We start from the raw sequence: 12750 nt of genomic DNA, 5'->3' as shown, positions 1-12750 counted from the left end.
CATCATACACATGTTATTGCCCCTCTCACGCTATCAAGATTCATGAATAGTGAACGCCTGAAGGTCATCAGTCTGCCCGCAGATTCACTCTTAAATAAACTAGCTTGCCGCTTTTATATACGATTGAAGGAAAGACAAGTCAAGTCTGGACCTTCGCACACAGCTATTGTTATGAGCAGTGTACGGACGTACAGAAGCGGCTTTTTATCTTATATTTGAAAAGCACAAAGACATCAAAAATAAGCCTTGAATATTTTGAAAATGTTTGATACGTATAACAGCTATACGAAAGTTGAACTTAAATAAAAGCCACGGACCAATGCAATTAATAATTAAAAATTTAGGGTGTAAGCGAATCGGCGGTTCTGAATTCGGGGCCGCGCACCCGGAAGAGGAGCAGGACATGCAGACTCAAAAAAGAGAAATGAAACTGAAGGAATTGGAATTGGAAATGAAGCCACTGAGGTACCAAACCAGGGGGCGTGCGGGGCAATGAATAATGGATGCCAAGTGGTAAGGGAGGTGGGAATAGACAGCAACTGCTTTTGAATGGTCAACTGCTCCAGGAAGCCTGGTAACCATAACCGTCTCCGAATCCGGCCTGGAGGTTGGCATCATCAAATGAAAAAGCATCATCTCGCTTTCCGTCTCGAAGTTGCATGGTCGAACCGTCAATCGCGGGGGCAACTGAGTACGAGTGACCATTATTGTGGCTACTGTTGCTGTTCATGGCGTAGGAAAGTTGGGGTGGTTGGGAAGCCGATGCAACTCCTGAACCAAGGACCTCGTTCAGGCGATCAAAGATCTTCGTGGCCAAAAAAGCCCGTACAGGATCGTTAGGCTCAGTCCGCACTAAATCCAAGATCATATGAGATAGCCCTGACAATTTCTGGCAGAATTCCCTCAACCCAGGGATTCGGTATAACCAAATATGCACCGCGGTCTCGAATGTGGTTTCAGGATTGGGATTGTCGAAGGAGTACGCGGGGTCGATTAGGAGCACTTCGTCGGTATTGAGCATCATTCTCAATTTGTTCCAGTAATTACCGTAACGAATGTAATTGCTGCACCTGCTTGACAGCTCCTCGAAACTATAGTTCATTGCCTTCTGATGTTGCTCTTGTTGTAGCCTAGTTACTATGGCGGTTATGACGGAGTTTTCTAGCGAGTGATTATATGGCAGTAGTGGCGAAGAGGGGTTTTGCTTTAGCCGTTCACTTTCGGCAAAGACTTCGATATACATTCGGCGCCTTCCAAGAGGAGGGCCAAAAAGATTCGGGACACATGCGTGCGATTGAAACATTGCGGCAAATGGGTCCGACCCAAATTCAGCAGAGGGGCAACTCAAGGTCTGCCAATTAATGTTTTTGAGGTACAGGAATAGCCCAACGAAAGGAGACTGACGGGATTCAGTTTCTGTCAGCGAACCAATTACTAGCGGTGGCGATGGTCGTGTCAATAGCTGTCGGGGTGGACCATGCTGGTAGTTTCCAAGTCTGCTCTCCGCAGCACGGCCGACCGTTGGGGCAGATTCAAGATCTTTTTGCGATGACCTTCGCGCCATCATGTTCTCCGAACATTCATATCCATAGTTTTTACAGCGGTCGCATTTTGGCCCTGGCCAGGGCCGAACTTCGGGTGAGCACTTGGTCTGCATCAGTGATGATGGAAATCCAGTAGGCACTGTCGTACGCATTACTCACCCTTTTGTGGTCCCTGCGGCAACGCTGACACTTCGGGACACCTTCTGAAGGCATATGTTCTGTTGCGATAGCTTCGCTATAGAGGGGTTGCCAAGATGGAGAGATTCGTACGAGTGTGTGTAAGCTCAACGGTCTCGGGGTTGAGGTATATCTCGCAGATTAAGTAGACAAGAATTGCGGACAGATTTAGTGACATGGAGGGAATAAAAATCAAAAGCCAGGAAATGCCGAAGACTAAGTTCCTACTTATATTTATTAGTTTCGATGGGTATTTGGGGCATATACTCGACCCCTCAGGCAGAGAGGCAAATGAGCCGTGCACATCGATAACCCATAACTTTCAAATTGCATTGGCCAGTTTTGTTAATAGCGGGGAAGCGGGAACGGCGCCTGGAGAATGGCCTAATAGTATCTCTTGTTGGGTAAGGCTGATATGCCCAGAAGTCGATGTGGCGTTACATGGGGATTCCTGGGTGGTCAATTATAGAGTAAACCGCGTGCTAACTTGTCTTCCTTGCTTCTGTCGTCGGTGAGCAACTCTCGGAACCTGAAATAATTTTTTTGTGTGCAATCCTGTCACCAAAAGTATCATGGGATGTACCAACGATATTTGGTATACATGGATGATTCCTCAAAAGGAAATAGATCAGTATGGCCCAAGGATGATAAGGTCAATTCTATTGGTATTCCACAGCAGCCGAAAAGTATGGAACCAGAGACTTTCAGATAGCGCTGCAAGTTCAGGGTTCGATTAATAGCTGGAGGGTACAACAGGTTCACGATCATTACATGCATTATACGTACGCCTCGCTATGTGGAACCGCGAGCCCGGATATTCCTGCTCGAGAAACAGTCCAGTGTGAGGAGACTTCGGTTCTTCAAGACTTGTCAGTATAGTCTTTGAATGCCGCCAAATCTCCCGTATGGGTCCAGATCCACACATTGAAGATTTCCGGTCCTAGGCCATCGCACTCTGGAAGATTGAGGCCACGAAATTGCAGCCTGATAATTCCCCCATATTTGACTGTAGCATCTTAATCAGCCGTCGTGGACACACTAACTTGGGTGTGGTGCGTGCAGTTAACTTGAATCATTGGGCATCAAATTCAAAACTGGATTCGTGGATGTTTCCCAGTTTGTGCAGTAAGGACACTCCAAAGTGAAGAACGCAGATTTGAGGAACTAAGGGATGGATGCTTTAGCCAGTCCCTGTTGTTCCTTAAAAAAGATATTTATTGTTGGGCTGTGCAATACCCATGAATTCTTTGAACTGGTAATCAAAATGCACTTTCCACCCACATCATAGCAATTCTTAGATCGGCACCTTCCACTTTGTTTATAAGCGTAACTAGCCATTGTGTCTTCATGTAACTGAATCATTCAATATTGCATGGCAAGCCTTTCGAGAAGAAGCTGGATTGCAGGTAACTTGTAGAACAATTGCGATTGCGAAGAGATATCGGACTGGAAGAAGCATTCAACGGGGCTACCACCAAAGCCATTGCTCCTAAGAACCCACTGCTTACAGCCTACCTGCTGATCACTCACGCTGCTTGAGCATTGGTGACCGAGGGACCGGTATCGTTGGCGGTAGGTTAGCGGCTATGCAAAGAAACTAACGGTGACAACAACGATTCTTGGACATGTAAATTATGACATCCCTAACTTACACATGCCGAGGATTTATGGGTTAGCAATAAGGTGTAATTTAGTAACTGTTGGCTTTTGTTACAGGGAGACGAGCCAGCTCTCCCTCAAACAAAGTCAAATGTTTCAGTAACAAGGCGATAAAGAAATTCTCAACCTTCTGACAAACCCAGGAGCTGCAAATAATTTAATATTCACAAGGAAATGTAACAACCGGCACCTTGGGCGCTGTGTATAGTAACTTCAACGGTGAGAATGGTATCACCTCAAACTGGAAGAAATGAAGATAAAGTTGCGGTTGAGAGAAAAACATTACCACGTGATAAATCAATTAGTCAGTAACGACGACGTCATCCAATGGAAGCATCGATTTGTGACCAACATCAACAAAGCCGAATTTCTGGAGAATGAAAAGCGCGCGGTGATTGTGGGCCGTGGCACTCTCATTAACATGCGCCATTCATCTGATCTACGCCATTTCCTCTCCTCGGAATACATTTGATTTGGTGGTATCATCAAACAATCATGTCGTCTACAAATGCTGTACGTCTAAATGGGTCTGCAAGAAAATCATCCTCCGCCGGGCCCACTTCATCGCGACCGTTATTCCCGCCTCCGCCTCCCTTATCACTCGCTCTTTATCCGCTGACTCTTCTATTGGGCTCTTTGTTCTCGTTAATATCCCCAACCGCAAGACCCCCTGCCAACACATCCTCATCACCGGGCGTCACGCCAAATTCGGATACAAGCCCCGTCAATTACTTCGCGCGCAAGGGGAATATCTTCAATGTATATTTCGTTAAGGTTGGCTGGCTTTGGACTACGCTGGGCCTTCTTATCTCTGCTCTTAACGCAACCTGCATTTAACAACAGACTTTTACCTCCTGCTGCTCGACTGAAAAGGGTTGGACAAGCCATCTGTCGCTATATTCTTGTGACAACAGCCTGGTTACTGACAACGCAATGGTTTTTCGGCCCCGGCATCATCGACCGTAGTTTCATTGCTACTGGCGGTAAATGCGAATCGTCTATCGAACCAGGATCGGGGGGGTCAATATCTGAGTTAGCGGTGATATTGACAGCTACAGCTTGCAAAGCATCTGGAGGCGCTTGGACGGGTGGGCATGATGTGAGCGGACACGTATTCATGCTTGTTCTTACAAGTGCTTTCTTGCTCCTTGAATTGCAAGGAGCCTCGTCAGTGGAAAGCGAAATGGAAGAACCAAAGGATAGGAATCAATATTTTGTGCAAATGAAATTAGTTGAGAAATGGAGCCGAAATTTTACATTGGCTGTTGGCGGCTTGAGCTGGTGGATGCTGCTCATGACAGCAATATGGTTTCATACTTGGTTAGAGAAAGTAAGACTAACAAATATCCCATTGAACCTTCGAATTTTGGATATTGAGCTTTCGGATAGCTAACAACTTTAACTAAGGTGACGGGCCTGACACTCGCTCTTGGGGTAGTGTATACCATATATTTCCTTCCCCGAACACTTACCCCTTGGAGGAATATTGTTGGTATACCGGGTGGATAAGAAGCAAGATGCTAGTGGGAGGATAATTGGTTGATATGTATAGATAACATCGTTTTGATTTTGTGGGGTTCATAGACATTGCTGCATATTGCCATTTGCAAGAGCCAAAGATCTCTTTGGTATTCACGTCGTCGTTATTGAAATAACTATAGGTTTTATCAAAGTACTTTTATCAGAGGGTGCATGTAGAGCTTTCGTTTTCCCCAACGACGTTGATCAGAATTGATCAATAGGCTCAGTCCCCAGATACCGAGACTTGAAAGCTATATGCGAAAGTCCTCACGTTAATTTTGCTTGCTGGAGTTGAAGTACAGGATGATGACACTGTTGTCGCTTAAAAGGAAAAACAACTTACCCCCTGGTATTAACGCGGTTGAATACATAACGTTGGTGATAGGCTTTAGGTCTTCTGGGGTCAAAGGCGATGATATATACTTCTGCCACTGGGTGACTATCTCCTGAGACCGATTATTCAATCCTTCGTCGTTGCTGGCCTCTCGGCATGTCAGGCAGGCTATGCCGAGGCAAATTCCAAACTCCCTGTATGCATTACGAAACTGCAAATCCGTCTCCAGGAAATGGTCCTCCTCGAATAGATGATCTATGCTCCAAGACAGATATAGTTAGTTTAATCAAATTCAGCCTCTTATTTTAGGATCCTCATTCAAGGGGTGTGCAATCCCCAACAATTGGTGTTTAGGTGAGAATTACGGAGCTGATAAACGCATTTGTCTGCCAGACGACGCGCCCAGTTTTCCCGATCAGCGAACCAGTGAGCCGTCCAGAGCGTCATTCCCAGATCGAGGGGGTCTCTTGTTACATAAAAGTCCCCTTTGCAAGCCATTACTTTCTTGTAATCGGCAATTTCTTCCTTGAGAATTTCCCCGTCGCCATACTGCAAAGCGGGATGCCTGCAAGAGGCGGAAAACCACGTACCCGTCAATGGGGTCTAGATGCCCTTCACTGGCAACAGCGGACGTGACAAATCCATGGCAATCTTCCATACCATGTGTGGTTTTTCCGAGTACGGTTGAGGAAGAGTGCGGATGGATAGCCTTTGCGAGTGAAATAGCCTGTCCTGTTATATGTCGGATCCCCTGTCGCAATCGACATTCGGTTGAGAGCAAACATCCACATAGTGAGGTAGTGAAAATATTGCCCATCACCATCAGGCCCTGTTTCCTCTTCTTTTCCGATCCGCAAACCACCTTTGAGAGGTTCTTCATCTGTCGCGTGGGGGAGTCGAGAAAGACCATCACGCGTTCGACCCAAGACGTCGTGGACGGTAGCGATAAGGCGCTGAGCAAAGATCAAGTAATTGCCAGCGGTAGCCTTGCTATCTCCCCCCAGTGACAGCTCTTTATAAAGGGTAAGAAAATTTAAAACACCAAAGGCGTCTGTCCAGAGATATCGGCCTCTATGACCCCCTGATTTCGGCGGCGGTCTCCACTTTGTCGCGTCAGGAACGGTGGAGAAGTTTCCGTACACGCTTTCCATCGAAGCTAGGAACGTTTGGAGGAGCGACATCGTCAATGAAGAAACAAGAGCTTCTGTGTTTCTTCTGATAGACCCTGTTTATAATGCCCACGTTTAAGGTTGTATTTACCGTCCGTATAGAAAGTTGTGGTTGCGGAAACTTCCATCTCTGGAATTTACATGTGGTTTCGCTGATGAGGTCATGATTGCCTCATACCCGTGGACCCTGTTTGACGTAGGAAGGATATAGTCATCGTTTGAGGAGGAAATGCAGCGGGAGACAATCAATTATCTTAAAATATTTGTCACTTGAATATGCTTATGGCAGCTACTATTTGAGTTATTGCTTTGAAAATATATGTTCCCGTCATGGCTTCCCAGCTTTCAATGCTCTCATTGCGCATGAAGTCTGCCGCAAAGGTTCTACCGCCAATTATTAACCCGTCTTTTGGATCCAATTTTGATCAGTTTGGGGATTGCAAAGTTGTTCTAATAGGTGACGGCAGTCATGGTACTTCCGAGTTCTACCAGGCTCGTGCAGAGATTACCAAGCATCTTATTGAACATCACGGCTTTGACACAGTAGCTGTGGAAGCCGACTGGCCCGATGCAGAATCGGTAGATCGGTATGTGAGACTGCGGCCCGGTGTTAAATCAAAATTGGATCCCTCCCCAGAGCCGGCGTTCAGGCGCTTTCCGACGTGGATGTGGCGTAACAAGGAAATGCAAGAGTTTGTACATTGGATGAGAGATCATAACGCACACCTCCCCAAAGAGAGGCGAGCTGGCTTTTATGGCCTGGATTTATACAGTATGGGTTTATCCATCCAAGCCATAATCAAATATCTCAGTCGGGTCGATCCGCCTATGGCCAAACTTGCGCGTCAGAGATACGGTTGTCTACAACCGTGGGTCGACGATCCATCACAGTATGGTCTTGCCACTCTGACTAATCCACGCATGGAATCTTGCGAGAAGAATGTTATCCAAATGCTCCGTGACCTCCTCAATAAACGGCTGGAGTATTCCGCAAACGAACATAATGGCGAGGAATTCCACAGCTCCGAGCAGAACGCCTACCTAGTTGCTGATGCTGAGGCATACTATAAAGCCATGTACAGCAGATCAGCAGATTCTTGGTCTCTCAGAGACTCTCATATGTTCGAGACACTACGTCGGTTGCTTAATGTCAAGTCGGAGTCCTCCAAAGCGGTGGTTTGGGCACATAATAGCCATATTGGCGATGCTAGATATACAAGCATGGGTACTCGGCGTGGAGAGCTCAATATTGGCCAGTTATGCCGGGAGAATCTGGGGCAAGAAAATGTTGCTCTTGTGGGTTGCTTCACGCATACGGGCACTGTTGCTGCCGCCCATGATTGGGACGAGGATGTCCAAGTGATGAAAGTAAATCCATCTCGACCTGATAGTTGGGAGTATGTGGCGCATGAAAGTGGCATCCCAAGTTTTCTATTGGACCTTCGACCTAATCAAGCAGACCCTGAGCTCCGACGAGCTTTGGCTCAGGAACGAAAAGAAAGATTTATCGGGGTTGTATATCGACCTCAAACCGAAATAATGTCTCATTATTCCGCAGCTTCTCTGTCGCTCCAATTCGACGCTATGGTTTGGTTTGACGAAACTCACGCAGTTACGCCTTTTGAGATCGCACAACCGCACACGGCTCTTGGTGTGGATGAAACGTACCCATTCGGCCTATAAATCAATGCGCCCTTCGCATTTAATCTTTCTGTTCTTTTAGTAAAAGCACCTGCCTGTACGTAACTAGTTCGCTGTTTGTTTCTCATCATCGGATTCTATCTCATTTGGGTCCCGAGTTATTCAACTGTAGAACACGGAATCTTCTTGACATTTCGGCTTTTCTTCCAACCACTTCACATGTCGATGATCGTAGTGTCTCTTCGTTTCAGAAGGTTCTGGGAAATTCACCTGTGAAAGCTGGCGCTGTCGTTGCCTTCAGCAGTTATGAAGTCAACTTTACCCGATTAGGAAAAGCGGTTTGTTTGTTTACCTGCCTATCGGAGCTCTCCAGAAATCCAACCTGGAACATTTCCGCAACGTGCACATCCCACCAACACCAATCCCCAACACGTCTTGCCACCTCATGTCTGTCTATATACTCTGCTCGACTTCCTCAAAAAGTGGGCATCTTTCGTGGTAGTATTTATCCCCCAGAATTCAAGCAATTCATGCCAACATGGCAACTCCGGTACGGCGGTCGGCCCGTCTGAGATCTACAACTCCAGCGAGCGAGGTGAGTTGGAAACTTGACACAGATTTATTGATAGTTGTCTTTTACAGCGTATTTGAACGTGGAGCTAATATCTGGATATTGTTTTCCAGGCCCAAAAGCAAGCTCCGAAGCCTTCTACCAAACTCATCTCGGTTGCAGAACGCGAGGAAAGCCAGGACGTGTGTTCCCCTCAAAATAGCCGGACTCTTCTCGCAACGCCAGTTACGGGATCTCATACCAATCCATCTCTTATGAAAACTCCAAAAACGGCAGGAGCATTAAAACCAAGCCTGGCAGAGATGCATCCTAGTAAGGTACACCAAAACACCTCAAAAAAGCCTGACTCAGGAGCTCGTTTGGGTTTTAAACCCCTCCCGATGGATTCTCCCTGCCATCCGCGAAACCCGTCAATCCCAACTCCGACAAAATCCAGATTGCCAGCGGCAGATCAGCACAATTCTCCCAGCTTTAGCATGCTGTTCTCATGTGAGGATTCGCAGCTTAGCGAAGAAGCCAAGAAGCTCATGGAGAATATTCGCGAAGACGCGTCCAGGATTAAGGCGCAGATGATAATTGAACAACACTCACAGGAAGGCAAAAATACTGAGACTGAGCCAACGCTTGAGGTTAGAAAGATTGCGAAAGCAAGAGGGAAAGCAGGCCGGTTCAGCAATGCTCACATGGCAGAATTCAGAAAGATGGATTCGATTACAGGACACCCTTCATTATTCAGGGCGCGCCAGGACAAGATTCATCCCTCACCAGTCAAATCATCTCTCAAGAGAACCAGCTCCAAAGCTTGCCTTGATGAGACATCTTCTCCTGAGAAATCGGGGACTGTCTTCACGTCTCCTGGAAAGACAATGTCAAATAATCCAGTCAAGCGTTCGAAGTCTTCTGGCGTCGCCAGCACACCGGCTCGTGTGCCTTTACCCAAAGCCTCACTTGAACCCAAACCAGGACAACATGGTCCGCGGTTTTTAATTACCCCTAAGAAGCCAATGATTGCCCGGGCGTCAAGTGCGAAGCAAATCAACACTACCAAAATTCCGAGCTTTCCCCGCTCCCCGTCAACCAAGTCAATTGTCACCCCACGAACTCCTCAAACAGAGTTTAATCCCAAATTGAAAACCGGACTACCAAGTCTTACCAACCTGAAATCAATTCTCAGGCAACGTCAACCCCTTTTCTCCACCGACCCTGTTAAGATTGCTGCAGGTACCCATGTTGCGCCGCCCAGTAAGATTTTTGACATACAGCTAGAGGGCTCCACTGCAAAAAAACATGTCGATTTTTCCGCCAGCACGAAACTCCGACATGCCTTCTCAGATACTTCTCCAACTCCTTCCAAAATTTTAGCTAGGGAGCCATCAGAATCAGGTGTAATTTCCTATCCCACTCTTCCACTAACAACACCCCCGAAAGCCAGTAAAGTTTCAAATATTACTTCTGAAAACAAAAGAAGCCCTACAATCAGAGCAGTGAGGACATCTGAAGTTCAATATCATTGCCCGTCCCTTCCAAACCACACAATCATTCCCCACGGTATTATAAACAAAAAAAGGCGACGCGATGAAAACGATGACGAGAATATTGAAAACAAATTTTTGGAGAGCTCGAAGGAAGATGAGCGGAGTCAAAAGAGGCTGAAGCCTAACCCTACTGTCGTCACAAACGTTCATACACCAAGCCCGGTCAAGAACAGTCCAATGCGACGCGTGGCCCAGGGAACCGGATCCCACAGTCGATTAACTCAGAAAAATAGAGGCGTCTTAACCATGAGCCGCCTGAATATGCTTTCGAAACCGAAAGCAAGACGCTAGTTTTCACACATTAATTGAAACAGCTTCTTCCACTTTCCTTTGATTCCCAGCATTCTCTAATAAGTAAAATAACCAGAAACCTTCTTGTGGGCACCAATCTGTTTCATTTTGCATCTTTCTCTGTTCGTTTATGGCGTTCTTGGCACTGAGGATGGGATTCAGATTCAGATAGCCGTTGGGTTTTGATTTTTGATTTTTGATTTTTGATTTTTTTTTTTTTTTTTTTTTTTTTTTTTTTTCATCTTTTCCATTCTTCCTTCCTTTGTGGAGTATCTGGGTTAAGATTTTGTTGGTTCGGGTGGGTGGGTAGGGATGGGTGTTTATTTATAAGATCGCGTCCGCAAGGGTTTGCCTCCTGTTTCATTTTTTTTTTCATTTTTAAATTTTATGTTATTTCATACCGCTCGCAAGTTGCGGAGGATTAGATCTTTGGGCCCTTTATCGCCACCTTTTGGCTTGCTATTCTGTCTATCTGTCAGTCGAATCATGAAGGAGTATATTCTTTTGCTTCAATTCACAGGAAGTCCGAAATTTCACACTGATGCTTTTTAAAAAGTACAAGAATAAATTTCCAATTTTATGTTTTAATTTGGGGCTGTCTTCTGTGTCCTCCTGTTGAAGTTTTCCTTTTGAAGTTGATGCTCTCCGTTCCTGGTTTCTACTCCTTATTTTTTATTTCTCTTCTGTCATTGTCCATGTTCTTTTTGTTGTGGAGGAGACCTTTTGGGATTGATCCTATCAACTGTTTGTTTACTCGTCGCTAAGAATCGATTAAGAAGTCCTCGTACTATATATATATCACTGTTTCCACATCTTATCATTATTAATATAAAGCGCGGTAACTATGGACGCTTTTGCTGCTAGTTATCTAAATTATTAGAAGATACAGGGTGAAGGATTCTAAAGCGCCGTTTCATTGATTCGTTTTGTGGTATTTCTAGTAAGAGTCGTGGGTCAAATAAATAAACAATTCGTGACAAAAGCATGGGAAATGGAAAGGAATGAGGTTAGGTAGGTAAACAATAAGGTTAAGGAAAACTGGGGAATGAGGAGAAATTTGGCCAGACAACACCAGACTTTTTTTTTGATCTGCTTGTAAATCAGCAGCCGGGGTTTAAAAAAAGGAAAAGAAAAGAAAAAGGGAGATAAAGCAAACAATTCTTCCCCACCAGCCAGTTTTTGCTTTTCTTTGGTCCCTTTTCTCAACCAAATGTCAAATTGATAAAACAACAACCTCCCATCAATTGATCAGAGTAACCCCTTTCGCCAGCAAAGGGAAGAGACGGGAGTATATAATTAACCACCAAGATAATACAGGAGAAAGAACATAAATCAGGCAATCATCAACTAATCCCTATTTCGCCCTGTCCACCGGTGCGAAAACTCCATAAAACAAAACAAAATGTCCCAATTCCGGCTTCGCATTCCTAACTCATGAAAAGAAATCCTATCCCTTCATAGTCGCCAAGAACGAATCCAGATTATATTCCTCTTCGTACTGCCTATCATCCCACAGTTCGCCAAGGTCATCAAGCCAGCCCTTCTTGCCCTTCTCCTTTACTTCCCCATCGATATCGACCATGTCAATCTCATTACCGCTGATTCCACGGTCCTGGTTGGGTTTTTCAGCGCCCTCAGCCGTTTCGCCAAGATTGAAAAGGTCGAGTAGTTGGTCAGTGTCCATCGTGCTGAGACCCGCATTTTGTTGGTTGACAACAGTTGAGGCGACGTCGATTTTGAATCGTTGGAGACTTGTAGACGGATTTGTTAGAATGCGTGGTATGTTACAGATAATTTCCTCGCTTCTTTCTTGAAGATACCAAAAAAAAAAAAAAAAAAAAAAAAAAAAAAAAAAAAGAAAAGAAAAGAAAATATACTTACTTCAATATCTTCTCCTCAAGGGTACCTCTCGTTATCAGCCGGTAGACATTAACGACCTTCTTCTGCCCAATACGATGTGCGCGATCCATTGCTTGGATGTCTTTCTGTGGATTCCAGTCATGCTCAACAAAGATTACGGTATCCGCACCGGTAAGGTTCAAACCGAGGCCACCAACACTGGTCGTGAGCAGGAGAACGTCGTAACTGGGGTCAGTATTAAACTGGTTCACAATGCTCTGGCGTTTGGTCGCCTCTACACTGCCGTCGAGACGGAGAAACTGCACTGATGGCAACAGCTTCTTAAGAACGTCGTTCTGCACGATATCCAACATTTCCTTCATCTGGCAGAAAATGAGGGCGCGGTGCGGGCTAACATAACTGGCTCCCGTGTCTAATTCACTTTCGGTGGATGGGTCAACTCCAATGC

General features: G+C 45.6%; 5 protein-coding genes across 5 annotated transcripts; 3 read left to right on the top strand and 2 right to left on the bottom strand.

Moving 5' to 3' along the window:
• Positions 1-3875: 3875 nt before the first annotated feature.
• HCAG_00191 (predicted protein) lies at positions 3876-4217 on the top strand (the record flags this gene model as incomplete). Its single annotated transcript, XM_001543095.1, has 1 exon — positions 3876-4217. One exon carries the CDS (start codon positions 3876-3878, stop codon positions 4215-4217), a length of 342 nt encoding a protein of 113 aa, XP_001543145.1.
• An 888-nt stretch (positions 4218-5105) lies between these two features.
• Positions 5106-6416, bottom strand: HCAG_00190 (predicted protein; the record flags this gene model as incomplete). Its single annotated transcript, XM_001543094.1, has 4 exons — positions 5106-5152; positions 5245-5490; positions 5601-5800; positions 5896-6416. The coding sequence occupies 4 exons, from the start codon at positions 6414-6416 to the stop codon at positions 5106-5108; spliced, it is 1014 nt and encodes a 337-aa protein (XP_001543144.1).
• Positions 6417-6734: 318 nt separating this feature from the next.
• HCAG_00189 (hypothetical protein) lies at positions 6735-8087 on the top strand (the record flags this gene model as incomplete). Its single annotated transcript, XM_001543093.1, has 2 exons — positions 6735-6991; positions 7178-8087. 2 exons carry the CDS (start codon positions 6735-6737, stop codon positions 8085-8087), a joined length of 1167 nt encoding a protein of 388 aa, XP_001543143.1.
• Positions 8088-8583: 496 nt separating this feature from the next.
• Positions 8584-10442, top strand: HCAG_00188 (predicted protein; the record flags this gene model as incomplete). Its single annotated transcript, XM_001543092.1, has 4 exons — positions 8584-8640; positions 8730-8798; positions 9120-9858; positions 10045-10442. The coding sequence occupies 4 exons, from the start codon at positions 8584-8586 to the stop codon at positions 10440-10442; spliced, it is 1263 nt and encodes a 420-aa protein (XP_001543142.1).
• Positions 10443-11889: 1447 nt separating this feature from the next.
• On the bottom strand, positions 11890-12664 carry HCAG_00187 (conserved hypothetical protein; the record flags this gene model as incomplete). Its single annotated transcript, XM_001543091.1, has 2 exons — positions 11890-12193; positions 12324-12664. 2 exons carry the CDS (start codon positions 12662-12664, stop codon positions 11890-11892), a joined length of 645 nt encoding a protein of 214 aa, XP_001543141.1.
• Between the last annotated feature and the right edge of the window lie 86 nt (positions 12665-12750).

The sequence above is a fragment of the Histoplasma capsulatum genome, genomic scaffold, assembly GCF_000149585.1.
Source record: "Histoplasma capsulatum NAm1 scaffold_1 genomic scaffold, whole genome shotgun sequence".
NCBI classification, from domain to species: Eukaryota; Fungi; Ascomycota; class Eurotiomycetes; order Onygenales; family Ajellomycetaceae; genus Histoplasma; species Histoplasma mississippiense.
The sequence above is the reverse complement of the archived record's forward strand: the minus strand, read 5'-3'. Positions and strand labels throughout refer to the sequence as shown.